The sequence below is a fragment of the Lycorma delicatula genome, chromosome 11 (assembly GCF_047948215.1).
Source record: "Lycorma delicatula isolate Av1 chromosome 11, ASM4794821v1, whole genome shotgun sequence".
Lineage (NCBI taxonomy): Eukaryota > Metazoa > Arthropoda > Insecta > Hemiptera > Fulgoridae > Lycorma > Lycorma delicatula.
This window is the reverse complement of record NC_134465.1, coordinates 17204455-17223838: the sequence shown is the minus strand read 5'-3', so window position 1 is coordinate 17223838 and position 19384 is coordinate 17204455. Positions and strand designations below refer to the sequence as shown.

Genomic DNA, 19384 nt, shown 5'->3' with positions numbered 1-19384 from the left:
ACTTTTTATTTTATTTTTATTTCAGTAAAGTAATATTCATTTTGGTATCCGTAAAAAAATAAGTAATATCTCATTTTCCCTTGTAAATTAGATTATTAAAAGCAATTTCTTTCAAAAATCGTTTTGCGAAAATATTTTTAATTAAACTAAAAAATCATCAATTCTGAAGATTGACCAAAATAAATAATATCAGATCTTTAGTTATAAAATTTTGAAATAAGTTATCTTCCATTTAGTTGATTTTCCATTTTAACAGCATTAAATAGTTTCACATAATAAATGGAAAATAATATTAGTAAAAAAAATATTTTATGAGCATAAAAAAAAAAAATTTTCGGTGATTCGATACCGAACCCCACGAATAGCAAAAGGAGTCGTTACCATAGAGCCACACACGCTACACAAAGACTTTGTGTCAGTTGCACTTCATAAGATGTGTCCCCTGTTTGTTTGTTTAGGTTTTCATTCATTATTTTGAATTTTATCTTAATTAACAATCAATTTCAATACTCTTAAGAATCAATAGACTTGTATAAAATATTTATTTTTATTAAGGATTATTAAAAAAAATTTTTTTATTATTTTTAAAAAATATTACAAATTTATCAGTGCCAAATAATACTAATTCATATTGAAAGTGAATAATCATTCATAAATATTCGATTGTTAGCTCGTTTAATCATTATCATGTATTTAAAATTTTGTAAAATTTTTGAACAACTAAAAACTTTTGTTCCAAAATCTCTTACTTACATGTTCAAATAACCCGGTAGAAAATGAGATTTTGGGACGAGCGTATACGCGTGCGCGCCGAATACTGTGCGCAATGCTACACCTTGTTACTTTCATCATGGGTTTTTATTCACTTCACTAAATGTCAACTGAATTTCGTTACATAACAAAAAATAAATTATGAAAAAAAATTTGTTTAGTGAAACACTCTTAGATAGATTATTTTAAATACATATGAAAATACTTTAAAGTAATTAATAAATTTCTATTTTGCTTATTCAGTTTATTTGTTCATTTTAAAATAAACATGTTGGCAGTTCTACGTTAAACGTACTCTTCCGCAGGTAGCATTTCCTCCATGCTGTAAAGTTATTTGGTCTGAGAGTTTTAGGTAAAGTATTATTTAATTTTTCTCACTGTAATTCACGATTTTTTACTATAATTTGTTTTGGAATATCAGACATACCATTTACTTTTGTGTACATATATAGTCTTGTGTTGATTTAAAAGTGAATTGGTGTTATCGATTCTAATTTATGTAGTTAAGGTTAATTTTTGTCACGTTTTCGCGAGATATGTTTTAAATAGTACTACTAATTACTTAAGTTTTTTTTAATTTTAAAGATTTATTTTTGAAAGTATTATCTTCATTAAATAAATTTATTTTATATGAATGACTGGTTTGTTGACAAAATGAAACGTTTTTCTTCCCTTTACAGCCTGCAATTTATATTATTTCTCGTTTTGAATGAATCTTTAATAACTATTCAAAAAATAAGAGGTTTTACTCGATGGTACGGCTTCATATTCGTAGTATGAAAAGGATCTTGTGCAGTAACGAAATTAACATATTTTTTTTGTTTGTTTTTAGATTGACTCAGGATGACTAACTCAAAGGGTTATCGTCGTGGAACGAGAGATTTATTCTCTCGTAAATTCCGTAGACATGGAACAATTCCATTATCTACTTACATGAAAGTATATAAAGTTGGCGATATAGTAGATATTAAAGTAAGTAGTGTTGTTTTTAATTTTTTGATCGTTTGAAAATTAATTGTGTTTTTGATTATACTCTTGTATACTTGCATCTTCTAGTCTTTATTTTTTATCTTTTTTTTTTTTGATTTAATGAAAGCTTTAACTTTTGTCTTGAAAGTATAACTATATTAACATGTTTGCATTGCCTACAAACCTTTTTGTGAAAATAAAATGTTTTTATATTTATATATCAGTTAATTTAAAAAAAATTAAAATATGTTTTTAATTTTTAGGGAAATGGTGCTGTGCAAAAAGGTATGCCGTACAAAGTTTACCATGGAAAAACTGGTAGAGTATTTAACGTTACAAAACATGCTCTTGGAGTGATAGTGAACAAGAGAGTTAGGGGAAGAATTATTCCAAAGAGGTTAGAATTATCTTTTTATATTTTCAGAGTGTAATTTCAATTTTTTGTTCAGTTAATGATTTTTTATAGAGTGTAATGTTTTATCCTATCAGTTTTTAATTTATGTTACTTATCACTGTAATTTATACTCTGATAATGTTACTAATTTCTAATTAGAAGTAGCTCAGAATAATTTTAATAAATTGCAATTTGTAGGCAAGAGAAATATATATTTGGCCTTTTAATTAATTTTAATAATAAAATTGTGATTTGTTGGTAAAGTCTGATTTTTCAGAATACTATGTTGTCATTGAATTTCCCTTTTAGTGAGTATAATTACAGTTTCATTTTGTATTTTTTAATATATATCTCACTTATTATAATAGTTATTATATTACTAATATTTTATTGACACTTATTAAAATGGGAAAATTATTGCCTTTGAGTTCACTCTATCAATGTGTTTTAAATCCTGATGAATAATTACCCGGTATTTATCATTCAATGTAATGTGAAATTGTTGAAAAATTTTACTCTATTAAACAGCTGTATGTTCTTGTACATTTTTTTTTTTATAAGAGGAATAGTTTGATATATTGTTTGAAAAATTTGAATCGTTATTAGTAGATGATAAGTCACATTGTAATCATTTACAATTAGGAGCTTACGTCTGATTTTTATGAAGTTTGGAATATACTGTATTATTCAAGACCTAAGATATTTGTTGAGTCAAAAAAGGTGAATTTTTATGTCGCTTCATTTTACTGAGAACAAATGTAATTTTTAGTTATGACCTTCATAAGTTACACAGTACAGTCACCAAAGATTTTGCAATTCAGCACTGGGTACTTATTTGTTATTGCATTGCCACTTTTTTTTATTCAACTTCTTCAGATTTCATGAGAAAACAAATAATAATGTTTATTTAAGGTAGAAAAAGTTCCTTATTTTAACGAAGAATAAAAATTACAAAACACCAATAAACATGTCATAAATACACTATAAATTCATAAACGCCATAATATAAGCACAATTCATCACATTTTTGAAGGATAAAACTCCCGAATGTTATTGAGAATAGAATTAAAGTTATTTCACAGTTTCCAATATTTTTATGCCACATGAATTTAGCTAAGTAACTCTCCAAATGATGATCAACAATGCCACAATGTTTTTCATTCCTCCAACTGCAAGACCGCACTGTATTTTGTCATTTTTAGTGTGGATTCTTGTCTTTAGATCTACAAAATTATATTGTAAAAAAATACAATTAAAAGTGAAAAAAAGTGGTGGTGTGATAATAAGGTTATGTTATTAATAAATTGTTTATAATATGCCTATTTAACGTTACTTAGACAAGGTTAGCAAGCATAGATTGTTGATTCATCAAGACATTGAGTTAACATAATCTCAACAAACGTAACCTACACTTGCTTTGCTAATTAACAAACATATTTTTGGTTTAATACCTTGTTTTTTGACAAAGAAGTTGCATCAAAAAGTGGCACTGCAATAACAAACAAGTACCTAGCACTGTACAAGTGTAATATACATTATTTTTGGACAAATAATTGTTTATTGCGTGTAATTATGGACCTACGTTAAATGGATAGGTTATGTTGATATCATATTAAATTTAGTATATGGAATCATTAGTTACCTGACCTAAACCTAACTAAACTCAATTAAATTTCACTTAAACAAAGTTATTTACTCTGTAAATAATGTGTATTGCATGTAAGCTTAACCTAACATAATTTGGTCTTAAGTAAATCTAATTTAATTCTTAAATTAATTAATAAACTTAACCAAATTATTTCAGAAAATAATGTATTACATTATTTGTAATAATATTTTTTTTTGTAATGTATTACATTATTGCTCTGACCTTATGTAGTGTCAGAAAATAATTTATTTACATTTGTGCAGTGTTGAATTACAAAATATTTGGTTAGAGTACTGTGTAACTTACAAGGAACTTTGGTGAAAGGGATTTCCAAAGATTTTTTTTTTTGTCTTCAGTCATTTGACTGGTTTGATGCAGCTCTCCAAGATTCCCTATCTAGTGCTAGTCGTTTCATTTCAGTATACCCCCTACATCCTACATCCCTAACAATTTGTTTTACATATTCCAAACATGGCCTGCCTACACAATTTTTTCCTTCTACCTGTCCTTCCAATATTAAAGCGACTATTCCAGGATGCCTTAGTATGTGGCCTATAAGTCTGTCTCTTCTTTTAACTATATTTTACCAAATGCTTCTTTCTTCATCTATTTGCCGCAATACCTCTTCATTTGTCACTTTATCCACCCGTCTGATTTTTAACATTCTCCTATAGCTCCACATTTCAAAAGCTTCTAATCTTTTCTTCTCAGATACTCCAATTGTCCAAGCTTCATTTCCATATAAAGTGACACTCCAAACATATACTTTCAAAAAATTTTTCCTGACATTTAAATTAATTTTTGATGTTAAACAAATTATATTTCTGACTGAAGGCTCGTTTCGCTTGTGCTATTCGGCATTTTATATCGCACCTGCTTCGTCCATCTTTAGTAATTCTACTTCCCAAATAACAAAATCTTCTACCTCCATAATCTTTTCTCCTCCTATTTTCACATTCATTGGTCCATCTTTGTTATTTCTAATACATTTCATTACTTTTGTTTTGTATTTGTTTATTTTCATGTGATAGTTCTTGCGTAGAACTTCATCTATGCCATTCATTGTTTCTTCTAAATCCTTTTTACTCTCTGCTAGAATTACTATATCATCAGCAAATCATAGCATCTTTATCTTTTCACCTTGTACTGTTACTCCGAATCTAAATTGTTCTTTAACATCATTAACTGCTAGTTCCATGTAAAGATTAAATAGTAACGGGGATAGGGAACATCCTTGTCGGACTCCCTTTCTTATTACGGCTTCTTTCTTATGTTCTTCGATTATTATTGTTGCCGTTTGGTTCCTGTAAATGTTAGCAGTCGTTCTTCTCTCTATGTATTTGAACCCTAATTTTTTTAAAACGCTCAACAGTTCATTCCAGTCTACATTATCGAATGTCTTTTCTAGCTTTATAAATGTCAAATATGTCGGTTTGTTTTTCTTTAATCTTTCTTCTACTGTTAATCCGAGCCCTAAAATTGCTTCCCTTGTCCCTATACTTTTCCTGAAAACAAATTGGTCTTCTAACACTTCCACTCTCCTCTCAATTCTTCTGTATAGAATTCTAGTTAAGATTTTTTATGCATGACTAGTTAAACTAATTGTTCTGTATTCTTCACATTTATCTGCCCCTGCTTTCTTTGGTATCATGACTATAACACTTTTTTTGAAGTCTGACAGAACTTCCCCTTTTTCATAAATATTACACACCAGATTCCAAAGATAAGTTGGGATTATATAAATTTCTTAATTAAATTTGTTGGTAATGATTTCATGAAATTAAATCTGTTTGTAGAACTACCATGAATAATATTGTATATTATTTGCAAATTTACAGAACTAATAAAAACAGTATAATAAAATATAGCTAAAGGCCATCTTCTTGTCCAGCGATTGGTTGAGGAATTAGCACACTTCATATCTAAAGCATCTACACCACATTTTGTGTAATTATAAAATGATATAATTTCTGGTTTACCAATTTTTTTTTCAGTGAATTCAGAATGGTGTATTGACGACACAAGTATTACAGCTTTAGGTTAATAATTCTTTTACTAATTAAGTCGAAGAGAACCAGTTATTGGCCGTGATATTGCAGTTGTTGCCAAGAATTGGGGCTGTTAGGCAATTAACACTTTGCGTAGGTATCTGTAATTTCTTCTCCTAAGGTTGAAGGGTCTGACAATCACAGTTTTTTCCTGTTTATATGTAGCCATTAAGTAAATACAAATTATGAGTGTCTGTAAGAGCCATCAGTTTTATGCTGTATTTTGCTGGGTTTTTCAGAATATAAACTTTAGATTGACAATGACCTCTAAATGGAATTAGTGTTTCATCTATCTCCACACACATGTGCGCCTACATTGTAACTGCCTTGACAACTCTGAATAAATTTATTAAAAAACTGCTGCAGGATTAGTGATTTCTCTTGTCTGACTAGTTTGAGAATCATCAAACCTTATGCCCAGTAACAAAACATGACATCGCTTAAGTAACTTATTCCCTGAAAAACTGGTCTACCGAACCTATCTGTTGAGAAAATTGAATTGAGATCTTTGCGAGATGACTTGAAAATTGAATGCAAGGTTAATAATCCTATGAGGGCTTCAACTTCATCTTGATCTGTGTTTTTATAATTTGGAGAATCGAATATCTTCAATTTTGTTCTCATTTTGTCAAGTTTAGAATTTTTATGGTCTCCAATTTCTGTTATATCGTCAGACATCATCTGTACCATAATCTTTTTGTAATTTGAGAGCTTCGTCTTTTAAAGTTGATGCCTTCACTTTTATTATTTTTCTTTGTCGAGTGTTTTGTTCAGTCTAGTTGGCACAAACTCCAAACAAAACATTTCCTGGTTTTCTTATCCTTCTCCCTGAAATATTGTTTTTCACTGAAATTATTAATTATTACATTCTGTGACTGGTACTGACAAGTGATATCCCTAATTATATTAGTTCTTTCATTTACGTCTTCCATTTCAAAAATATTATCATTGCTATGACTTATCCATGTCGCTTAAATAATTCTCTTGTTCTGAGTTTTATTCAAAGTCAGGTTCATTGTTATTATCAAGTTCATTTTTGTCAGTTTCTGACTCCGTATCATGACTGGAATATGATACTTCTTTGTTTTCAGGCACATATGAGTCATCTGATATTCTCTCATTCTCACTAGCATCAGATTCCTCATAACAAACTGCTAGTTGAACGATGCATTTCTTCTGTGATGATACATTAATTTATTTGTCATCCATTGGTAAAAACAAATTTATAATGTTGAAATTCCTTGAAGAAAAAAGCAACACAGTAATAACAAAAATTATTGAACCTTTCTGAATTTGAACATATTATTTTCATCATAAAAAGTAAAGTTTTTTAAGTAAATTTAGTGTGTAGCCTATTTATTTTATTACATTTTTCTTTTGTAAAACAATAACATAAAAACAAAGAATATAATAGGTGTATGTGTGCCTCCTTCCCCCTCACTGCTAACCCCCTCCCTGTTCCTCTCACTGGGTGTGTGTGTGCTAAAAATATCCACTAGTGTGGATATTTTTAGTAAAGTAAGTATAGCATCCTTGGAAATGTTGCTTTCCAAAGTGTGACAGTCAACCTGTTAATAAGAGATTGTGAATTTTGGTATGATTTAAATGGTTAACAGTTTTAGTAACATAAAAAAATTAATGTATTTTAAAAAAGTACAATTAAATGGTAATGTATGTCCTACAGTCGGATAAACTGAAGCATGTAAGCTGTAACATCAGTCTAGAAGGCGTCTAGAAACATTTACCTTCCAACGTAATGTAAGTCTATTACACTACAAGGTCAGTAATTTTCGAACTAGACAAAACAAAAATGCATGACTCTTATCACAGCAAAGAACAACACTCGAATGATGCACAACTATCGAATCAAAGCAGTCCAGTTTTAAGTGTTATCTATAGTGCTTGTATGAACTACGGAAGTCTGTCAGGCTGATATTACCAACAAAGGGTTAATTTTTTTTTTTGTTTATCATCATTAACTTGTTTTTATATCTAATTTTACAGAATAAACATTCGTATTGAACATGTAACACACTCAAAATGCAGAAAAGATTTCATGGAAAGAGTTAAAGAAAATGAACGTTTAAGGAAAGAAGCAAAAGAAAAGAACACCAAGGCTTCATTAAAAAGACAGGTAATTTTATATATATATATTAATTATGAGATGTATTTTTTTTATAAATTTAATAAAAATCACTCATTTATTTTATAAATTCAGAAAAGAAAACTATTTATTATTTTTTTAATTTAATTACTTATTTTGGTACTACTTTATATTTTAAACTATTTTTGTTGAAATTTTATATTAGCAATAGTTTCTTATAATTTTAATTGTAAATTAAAGAATTTCATTGCCATTTTTTTTGTGGTAATAATTTAAATTAGGTTTTGCAAATATGGCACTGTTGGTAAAATATAATTAATTTAAATATAATATTAAAATCAGCTTACCAATAGACTAGTTAATTCTCACAAACATTTTTAGCTATACCACCATCTTCAGAAGGATTGTTCTTGTAATAATTTAAAATTAAAAAATAAAATTCACAAGATAAAATTGTTTAAATCATATCAATTGATCGTCATAAGTTAAAAATTGGAAATTAAAAAATAAGTTAGATAAAAAATAAGTTAGGTTTGTAAGAATGCCATATTGATATGGTTACTGTTGAGTGGGGAATCAGTTTGGCCAATTTAATAATTGTTGTTTATTATTTGTTTAGATAAAATGTCATCTTAATTATTTTAGATAAAATCTATTAATTTATTATTATACACGTGGAATTTTTATAGATTAATTGTGTTTAGAATTTAAAATATGTTTAGCAAAATTGGAACGATCTTTGTATCCCGTTGTTATGCAATTAACATGTTCTTTAGCTCTGATTGAAAAAAAAAAACGATTAGTCATACATACATATATATTGTAAATTGTAATCCTCGCATTTTAAATTGTATACACCTTGTCCGTTCAAATTCTATTCATTTTTAGGTTTTATGGTCATAGTTGGATCTTTATTATTAATATAATTTATGATTTTGTTTAGTATATGGTGTCTTTAAATAATATGATTTATATATTTACACGATTGCCCAAAAAGGAGTGTAATATTTTTAGGGTGTATGTAAGTATATGCACATGTGTGTGTGTGCATGCACACACTGCATGGGTGTATCTCTGTATAGGTGTGTGTGTGTGTTTCTGTTTGTGTATAGATGCGTTTCTGTATTTTGTGTATGTGTGCCACCCCCTCTCGTAGTGTGTGCGTGCACTAGTGGATATTTTTAGCAGAATAAGTAGGAAATATTACATTCTTCAATGTGAAAGTCAACATGTTAATAAGACATTGTGAATTTTGTTGTGATTTAAATGGTCAAACCAATTTTTGGGCATTTCAGGCACTCATCATTTTGAATGGGTGTACAAAATTGAACAGCTCACTTTTTTACCATCTAAAGTGTAGATGAAGAATCTTTTTAAAGTGGAATCTAATTTTTTGTATGACTATTAATGAGCTGCTGTGTGTATAGCTACTTATAAAGTGCAGTGACAAACCAAACCTCTTCATAAAAAGACCTTCAGTAGGTTTTTTCTTTTATTCAAACTCTTTCAGCGCATGCAAGTCTTTGCATTCTTTATGATGATTTCTGTATAATTAATGGTCTTCTTTTCCCATCTGAAAAAGAATTTAATGATGTATAATTTTAAATCTGAAAGAATGCTTAGATGGTAATATTGTACCTGATCGCATGAATCATAAGAGGTAATTTGATGATGGTGATAACTATTCTTTTTCATTAATGTTTTTTTTTCATTTGTTATTAATAAACATGTATTAATAAACAAAACAATTACAGTCAATAAACAATAAACATTGGCATTTTATACGTACTTAATACTTTATTATCCTTGATTGGGTTCTCCTTAGGATGTTTTACATGCCTCAGAACTATTAGCTTACAGTGGAACCTATCCTTAGTAAGTTTATTATATCATATATAGGACTTATAAAGTCCTATAGGACTTTATAAGTCCTATATATGTTATAATGTATGTTATAAGTCCTATTATATGTTATAAACTTATCATATAAGTTGTTATTGAGGGGTAAGAATAATTCTTAACTTCCATTACTCTGGGAAGGATTAAATTTTTACAGTTTTTGGGAAATCTTTCATTTGTATAATATTGGTGTCACAGTTTTGGTTGGCCTGTTGCTTTAAAAAGAATTTGCAAAAAAAGAGTGAAGTTTGTTGACTGCTGAAATTGTTTTAATAACTGCACTGTATTTCTTGTAATTTTATTTTTTCTCTATTATTATTGAGAGTTTTATATAAAAAAATGAAAAATAGATTTTAATGAATTATCTGTTACTTTATGATGAGTTGTACACAACGTCATAGCAGTCTCTATTGTCTAGCTTTATCTTTGATGTATATGTATTCCTCTTGTAAAAGATGATTGTGACGAGGCTACTGTTGAAAGTAAAATTATTTTATCAATACAAGAAAGAGGTCAGCTCCCCATACTAAAATGCAGCGGAGAGTTGAAGTTTATTGTTTCATGAAGAACTGAGATTTACAAGAGGGATAAATCAAAGATAGTTCTTCATGAAACAATAAACTTCAATTCTCCGCTGCATTTTAGTATAGGGAGCTGACCTCTTTCTTGTATTGATGAAATAATTTTACTTTCCAACAGTAGCCTTGTCACATTCATCTTCTTCAGGTGTATATATCACTGCATCTGTCTCTTCATATCAGTAAGGTTTCTGTTGTTTCTGCCCTCTGCAATATTTACTTTTTTTATTCTGTCTTCCAAAGTAACCGACAACATAGCATCTCTGTACATTCACTGCTGCATTACATAGCCTATCTTTCATCATGCATTCCTATAAACCATACTGAATTGATGTTAAAATATTTACGATTACAGAATCTTAAATACTTAACTTTTAGTATTCTTTCTTAAATTTGTTCCATAGCACACAGTGTATAGTAAATATTGCTTACCTGTTAATACTTTTAAAATCTTTGGTGTCATTTGAATCAAACGTGTGCTCTTCATTGTAAGGTATCTATGTTAATTATACAATGGGACCATCCTTATGTGTCCAGAGTTCTTGCCTTTGTATAATAATTATTTTTATTAATTCAAACCATCCTGCCCATACCCCATTTTTCTCATCATGCAACTTTTAACATTTCTTATCATCAATTACACAGGTCAACAAAAAAAAAAATTTGAACTGAGATAAAAGTAGGTGAATTGGAATGTATTTTTTTATGCTGAATCTTAAAATGAAATTAATTATTCTTCATCACCCTCAGATTTTTAGTTATGACCCTTTAAAATATTGAAACTTCTTAAATAATAGGATACAAAAAAATAGGTTAACTTAAAAACAAATTAAAAAATAATAAGGCTTCAATTAATTGTGAAAAAACTTCAGCTAAATATTTAAAGCCATCTCCATCTTTATCTAATGCCTTTACAAAATTCTTCATCAGGCCTAGTTTTTTTATGTGTACAGGTGGTAAAATTCGATCTGCTTCACCAAGGGGAATATTGACAACACTTTCATTTTCCTTTTCTGGGGTAAACTGAAATCTTTTTGTCCAGGTTTTAACTGCATACTGTTTATCTGTAGCCCAATTATCCCACAAACACATATTTTGTTAAGCCATTCTGGAGACAGAGAAGAAGCCCTATCGCTTTCAAGTCAGCAATGATTCACCATGGGTGTTATCATACTTAATAGTTTTTTAAATTTTTGACACTCATGTGTTTCTTTCATTCCTACAGCACGTGCTACAAGTATAGAAGAAAACTTATTCGAGTTATGCAACAGCACTGTCTTTAAGCTTCTTTTTGATGAGTGTAAATAAATGCCAATCATGAATAACATAGTCAATGTCCAATTCAGACATTAGCCCCTTAACATCATGGCAGGAACAAATTAAACCATCTATCTCTTCTAAAGTATTTCAGTAAATTATCATTTGATTTCTATATACTGAAATTTTTTAGTATCCTTGTTTAATGAATTAAGTTCTTTGACATGAACCTAGGAGTTCTCATGTTGTTTCAACAAATACAAGTCACAAATTAGGTCAGGTTCAATATTTGATTCTTCTGGAATGTAATTAATTTCTACTGAATTTGAGGATTCATCGGTTGAGCATTCTGGGGAATCAGAAATTTCTTTCCAAGAAGTTGGAGAAAACTGAATCTATAAATCAACACCATGAAGTACTAGCCTCATATATGAACGAACATTTTTGTGTGCGATACTGCTTTTATTGTGTGAACTGAAACCGTTAACATTTCTTAAGAGAAAATAGCAGTCATCATAATGGTTAATAGGCTCTCATCAAATCATAGTTACACAAACGTAAAAAATATTTGGAGGATTTTTGCAAGCCTGATTTTTATCGATTGTAAAATTCAAAATGTTTTAATAAATGAAAGTAAACTGAAATATTACAGAAATTCCTAAGTTTTAATTTATAAATACTTAATTACTTTAAATACTCCATAAAATTTTTTGACCATTGGGTACAATAAAACAGCGCGAAACACATATACACACACATACAAACGACCAACAATTCTTGCTCTTCAATAAAATAGTACCAAACGTTGTTCTGTCATAAAAATCTTTCACAATATTTATGGCATCACTTATAAAACAATCTTTATAATATGTGTATGATAAAACCACTACCACATCTAAAGAAGACAGCAAATCTTATCTAGAGCTGAACTCATACTGAAAAAAATTTCATCACATTGAATTGCTCATTACTTGACTCACTGACATGTCAAGTAATGAGTAGTACATGTCTGGCTTGACATGAAATGACATCATTGGACTGTTATGTATCAAATATAGGTCTACAGCATTGATTCTCAAACTTTTTCGCCCATCGCCCACATTGAGAATCATACATTTTCTAGCACCCCCCCAAAAATGTTTAAACTTACTGTCTGTTAAAAGTAATAATTGCAATTACTGTTTTAAGATGAGCTCTTAAAAACAGCAGTTGCAATTATTGTTCTTAAATGTGGCATATCCTATTTCTTAGTTGAAACTTACATTTCAAATGAGAACAATTAAAATGCATATTTAAGTCATATTTTGAAGTTTTTTTATTAAAATTGCTTTCATAAAAAATAAAATTGTATCTATATAGTTATGTAACAACAATAGTGATTCAGTATAGCAATACAATAATTAAAACAAAGCTTTCGATTGAAAAATTACATTTACATTAATGTGGTGAAGGATGAATCTGATGTGCTTTAACGAATATGTTAATGTAGACTTGAATTTACATAAAAACAGCCGTAAGTCACTGTGTTCAGTAACATGCAGTCGATTTCTTTTTGGTTAGCAGTGTTGCTACATCACTAAACCACGTTCAGACAAATACGACAATGGGAATGCTATCAGAAATCATTGGTCAAACAATTGACCATAATCCAGGTTACAGTAGTGGGATTGGCTTTTGCAGCCAAAATTCTGGTAGCCATTCTTGAATTTTATTTTCTGTTCTATAAGTTGTTCTACTAATTGGGATGATCCTGCTGTGTTGACATTTAAAAAGGATCTAACACTCAGTCTGGTATGTCCATATTTAAAATGTTCTGTAATCGTTTTTTGAAATCACTGTGGAGGTTCTCCATGTGTTGGTAATAAACAAGCAAGTCATTGTTGTTGAAGGATACTGCTGATAAATTAGGGAAGTTATTAAATTCACTTATACCAATATTTCTCTTGTGCAATAGCAGTTTGACTATCAAAGCGCAACAACATTTTTTGTTTTAATCAAATTTTAATTTGTAATTTTTATTATATAATTGTGCGGGTGGTTTTATCAAACTTTATAATAAAAATTTGTTTATATTTGTAATTTGAGTGATTGTAATTTCAGTGAGCATCACATAAAATCAGACAAATTCTTTATTAAAGTAGTAAATAATATGTAAACACTAAAAATGAAATAAATTTGTTTTAAAAAGGTATTTTTATATTTTAATATCATAATTATATCTGTTAAATGGGATAACATATTCAAATTAAGTTGTTACAGTGGTGATGTGTAACTCTTGTAACTCTGTATTTCCTTACAAGAGTTCTTTTATAACACCAGAATTATAATAAACTATAAAAAGTTATTTCTTGTTGCATTAAGAGATCTATATTGTATTCTTTTTAATCAACGATACAACATGATGTGTTTTCTATTAATTGGTTTCTATCATTGAAAATTGATTATTTTTTTAAATGTATTGTTTTTTTAAAGGCATTGTTAATAAAAATATTTTTCGTTAAAGTATGAGCGGATATCACAAGTTTTGTTTTCAGTATCACTGGTATCCATTCAAAAAGTAATTAAAACATTAATGTTAATAAAATGTTTTAAACAAAAATTTAATGTAATCTATAAATGAAATATGTTATTGGTATAACAGTTCAAGATGTTAATATTGACTATTACTACAATTAATTTACTATATTGCAGTATTTATGAGCATATTTAATGATGAAATTTTTTATTTTTGTGGTCTTCTTTTCCCATCTGAGAAAATACCATTGATGCAATAATTTTTCTGAAATAATGCTTATAAATAAAATTAATTGCTTTGGAATTTTGGGTGCTAAATTCCAAGTTTGATAAAAACAAAATTTTTGAATTTCCCAGGATGTGTAAATCCAATTGTCATATTTTTTTGTGGTTTGTTCACTTGTCCTTAAGGTATGTTTACATTCATAGCCATATTGGATGCTTAGTTTATTGTTGGTTGTCAAAAAGGTTATACATGTGTTTTGGTATGGTCGGAGATTTTTAACTTGTGGAAAAGATGGAATGAAGAATTTGTATTAAATTTGGCTTTAAGAAATAAGTGCAGCACTATATTGGAAATGTTGAATGTTGGTTTTGGAGATTCAAATATGAATAAAAGAAGCATTTACAAGTGTTGCAAAAGTTTCCAAAAGGGCTGTGAACACATTGAAGATGATGATGAGTGCCCTGGATGTTTCATTTCAACATCTGATTAACATTAAAAAACATGATCATTAAAGGGCAATCGTCAATTCACTTTTAAAGTATCAATAAGGATTACTACCTGGAAGTTCTGCGCTGTTTGTGTTTGGCAATACAAAGAAAACGTGAGATGTGTCAAAAAATTTCACGACAATTGCACCACAGTAATGCACCTGCTCACACTTCACTGCTCATGAATTTTTAGCCAAAAACAACACCATTATGGCGCCTCAGCCTCCATATTTGTCAGATATGTCCCCCTGTGACTTCCTATTCCCCAAGCTGAAAAGAACCATGAAAGATATCATTTTGCTAACATTGACGAGATAGACAGACATTGAAGGAGCTAAACGCCATACTAGAAATGGTTGCAGAGGTGCTTCAACGATTGATAAAAGTGCTGGCACAAATGTATTATGTGTGAAAACAAGTACTGTGAATGTGACAAAATCAATGTACTAGGGATAACTCTAAAGTAAAGATCTCCTTAAGGTTGGCAAACTTGTGTCGTTCATGGCCACAATAGTAATGTACACACTGCATTGTTGTCTGTAAGTTGTTGCGTTGTGGTATCTTTGATTACGTGTGAGTTATTATGTTGTAAAATGAATAGGAAAATTGATGTTGCCACCGACTGTGAAATATGTGGAGTTATACATTTTTTAAACCATCAAAGTGTTAAGCCAGCTGAAATTCATATAATATTCATATAATCACGAAGGACTTGTTGAAATGTATCAATGATTAAATCAGAAAAGATCATCGCTCAAAGATCATCATGATTTTCGACTTGGCCCTACTTTTTCTTGATGTTTCAAGAGCTGCTATTGGTCACATTATTCATGACCATTTGGCTTCAGATAGGTTTGAGCACGATGGGTGCCACATCTTAACGGAATGTCACAAAAAAATCTGAATAGGATTGCCTTGGAATTTTAATTTGCTACACAGAAAATGGTGATGAGTCCTTAATTCAATTGTTACTGGCGATGAAACGATTTTGTATTACACACCAGAGAGAAAACAGCAGTCAAGTGAATGGCGTCATCCTCAAACATCAACCAGACTGACAAAGGTCAGGCAGTCACAGCCATTTGGATGCAAACTGTTGCTCACGCAGTCTTTTGGGATCGGTTTGGCATACAGCTGATTGATTTCATACCACATGGAATGACTATACATGCAGAAGCCTACTGCAAAACTCTACATAAGCAGCACGCCATTCAAAATCCGCGACGTGGGCAGCTGACTGACTTCATCATCCTGCTGCACAATAATGCACGTTCACATGTGGATCCAACACATGATTTACTGAGAACATTTGGATGGGAAATTGAAAGAATTTTTGATTAGTAAGCAATTAGCAGTCAATGATGAACTTAAAAATGTTAATCAGTGGCTAAATAGACTGGCGACAGAAGAATACGACGAGGGTATATTGAAGCTGGTTTATCTATGCGATAAATGTCTTAATTCATCTGGTGATTGTATAGAGAAGTAGTATAAGGTATGTAGTTTAAGAGAAATAAAAAATATTTATAAAGTTTTCAGAATAAATTTATTTACAAAAAAACAGGTCTTTAATTTAGAGATACTTCTCATATATGAATAAATAAAAGTTTTTTAGAAAATTAAAATTCCTAGTATTTTTTGATCAAACCTTGTATAACTTTAGTGACAATCACGCGCATACATTTATTAAAATCAGTTAGATTTCATAAGTTAAAATTTTTGCAGAAAAATTAATTTTGTTATGTACACATATTGTCTAACAAACAATGTGGCCAAACTCTTGGATGTGTTTGTTCATGCAAAAATTAACAATAAAGATTCCTATAAATATCTGCAAATGTCTTGTTTTCTTTTTTTTCCACATCTCAAACGGTATGGATTATAATGTAATTCAGCACATAAATTTAAACAGTGATTCATCTGAAAAAATATAGTGTTTGTGTTTTCAAATTTCAATTATATTAGTCAATCAATTAATATTAGTTTTTCAAAATTGATTTCTCATGCTGTTATCTGTCTCAAGAAAGAGAGGCTATATTTTTTAGTGTGTAGATTTATTAAAAAATTTTTTTTTGTTGAAAATAAATTTATAAATCTATTCAAGAATTTACTAAAAGTATTAGTATATAATTTCTCCAGTGTAATTTTGAATTATAAAGACTAATAGTTGATTGTTTGTTACTTTGATATTCTGTTTTACCAGTAATTTACTAATTTTTTATTTTATTTTTTCCAGCCTGCTCAGCCTCGACCTGCACACATTGTAAGAGTAGGAGAAGAAAAGCCTATAATGTTAGCACCAATACCATACGAGTTTATTGCTTAATTTCATTGGCCAGATTACTATTTAATAAAAAAAATTTCATAAATTAAAGAATTTTTTTATTTTTTGATAATATTAATTTATATATGTAAATATATATTATCCTTTGCCGTTTATCCATTTGTGGAAAACTCTCCTTTATTATTTTCTACCTTTCCCCAATATATTCAATTTAACATATATTAAAAACATTTAATTATACATTAAAAAAAGAAACAATATTTTATTGCTTAAGCCTTTTTATAAAAATGTAATAATAATTACTTTCAAATATTTGTAATTTAAAAAACTAGGTAATTTTTATAACGATATAATTATCGTTAATAAATGGATCGTAAATAACATTTGGTAGCAAATATTCTATTCTATAATGTCTATGGTGTGTACACATGTGTGTTTAATTTATTTGGCTGCACTTATGAGTATAAATTCTTATACTAAATAATCATTGTGAGTCCATGCTCAGGTTACATTTTTTGTCCCGTTCTTCCTTTCTGTGTTATAATGGATAATTGTATTATTGAAGTATTTCTATCTACAACACCAGGGCCACTGTGAATGCAGTATTATGTTAATTCAAAATGTGTAAATTGTCTAAAGTACTAGTAAATTTTTCCATAATTCCTTGGGTTTAGATCGCATTCTCAGTAGTAGTATGTATGCAAAAGGCAAGGTAAGGGAATGAAGTTAGTTAATTGTCAACCAGGTAGCAGTGAACATTAACCATTATGACTTATCGAAGAATTTTAATGGGTTTAAAGTACGACATAATACAGATTTGGAAGAATACATGTACCCGTCAAAATGATTTCTATATTTAGATTATACATAAAAAACTGCTTTTTGAAGTGCATGAAGTTTTCTTTTCAAACTGCTTTCCTATAAAGTAAGTCTTAGTGTTTAAGATATATACTAAGTCTCAGCTGTATCAGCTTCTTGTACTTAGCCCTGTAAATGTGCCCCAACCCAAAAAATTATGTTGGTATATTTTCATTTCTGTGGAAGTTCAACAACATTCAATCACTGCCACCCATGCGTAAGCAAACAAACTGATTTAATATTAATTGTAAGATCTCCCTGCAATCCTTTATCCTACCAATAGAGAAGATATTGAAGGTGACCGGAAGATTGCGATGAAGAATGAAGTAGAAATTCACCAGCCAAATGAATTGAGAGAATGAAGAGGCCTGTTTCTCCAATGGGATGCCTTTCTCACTGATCACAGGTTTTTTTTAAGGTTAGGGTTGAAAATATTTACAACTAATAGTCAGGCAAAAAGGAGCAGGAAGGACATCCCATGACAGTGTACTCCACCCAGCCCGGACTAAGCTGATGTAAGAAGAATCTACGAAACTAGATTCACTCTCCTTTCATCTTTTAATTACCATACAGACATCCATACGAGACAGACTCCCTATGCGAAGGGGGTACATTGCATCCACCATAAAGTAGGATCCTAACAGGTGCATTCCTACTAGACCGAAAGGCTTTCAGTGGACAGACTGGAGAGGATTCACGTCGGTAGAAAGATGCAAATATCTTTCTAATCTCCTTAGGAATAATCCAAATAAAAAACATTCAAAATCTTATTTACAAAGAACTGGAATGCAATCCCCAACTTCGTCCACCTTAAATTAAAAATAAATATGTAACCACTACTATAATTAAATACAGATAATTAGAAAAACCGAATAGCAAGGGGCTGATGTCCAGGCTTGGATGACTAATAGGGGGATAAGATATCCCCCAATGTGTTTCTGTCTTGTTCAGAGGTGTACAAGTGATCGGCTATCCCATGATCATATGTACATCATTTCCTGGGAAGCAAGCTCAACAGGTATAGCCCACAACTGAAATTATCAAATAAAGCGAAACCACTGCCAATTCAGCAGCAGTGTGTCAGACTAGCCGCCTGGAGTGACCAGAGATGTTGATCAGTATCAATCATCACTGGCTGTTGCCCAATGGAGACTGCTGGTAGGTGCCTTCAACACTACTGCAGGCAAGGAAAACTTCTCAGTAGACAAACTCTCCCCCCCCCCCCGGAATCAGAGTGGCAGCAGCTAAAGACCCTGACGACTACCAGTCAGGCTCAGAAACAATGTCTGCTAAGTACCAAAAACGATTCCAACAGTAAGACCCTATTCTAAGATAACCCGGCATAT

The 19384-nt window shown here is 30.0% G+C and overlaps 1 protein-coding gene across 1 annotated transcript; it reads left to right on the top strand.

Moving 5' to 3' along the window:
- Window positions 1-964: 964 nt before the first annotated feature.
- Window positions 965-17273, top strand: RpL21 (ribosomal protein L21). The gene is made up of 5 exons (XM_075378629.1): window positions 965-1123; window positions 1604-1743; window positions 2004-2137; window positions 7835-7964; window positions 17133-17273. The coding sequence occupies exons 2-5, from the start codon at window positions 1615-1617 to the stop codon at window positions 17220-17222; spliced, it is 483 nt and encodes a 160-aa protein (XP_075234744.1). The 5' UTR covers window positions 965-1123; window positions 1604-1614; the 3' UTR covers window positions 17223-17273.
- Window positions 17274-19384: the final 2111 nt, after the last annotated feature.

Bases quoted from the DNA above. Each gene is read 5' to 3' on its own strand.
- RpL21 (XM_075378629.1), top strand. From the start codon at position 1,615: ATGACTAACTCAAAGGGTTATCGTCGTGGAACGAGAGATTTATTCTCT. The intron at 2,138-7,834 runs GTTAGAATTATC...CTAATTTTACAG, and splicing joins GGAAGAATTATTCCAAAGAG to AATAAACATTCGTATTGAAC. The intron at 7,965-17,132 runs GTAATTTTATAT...TATTTTTTCCAG, and splicing joins AGGCTTCATTAAAAAGACAG to CCTGCTCAGCCTCGACCTGC.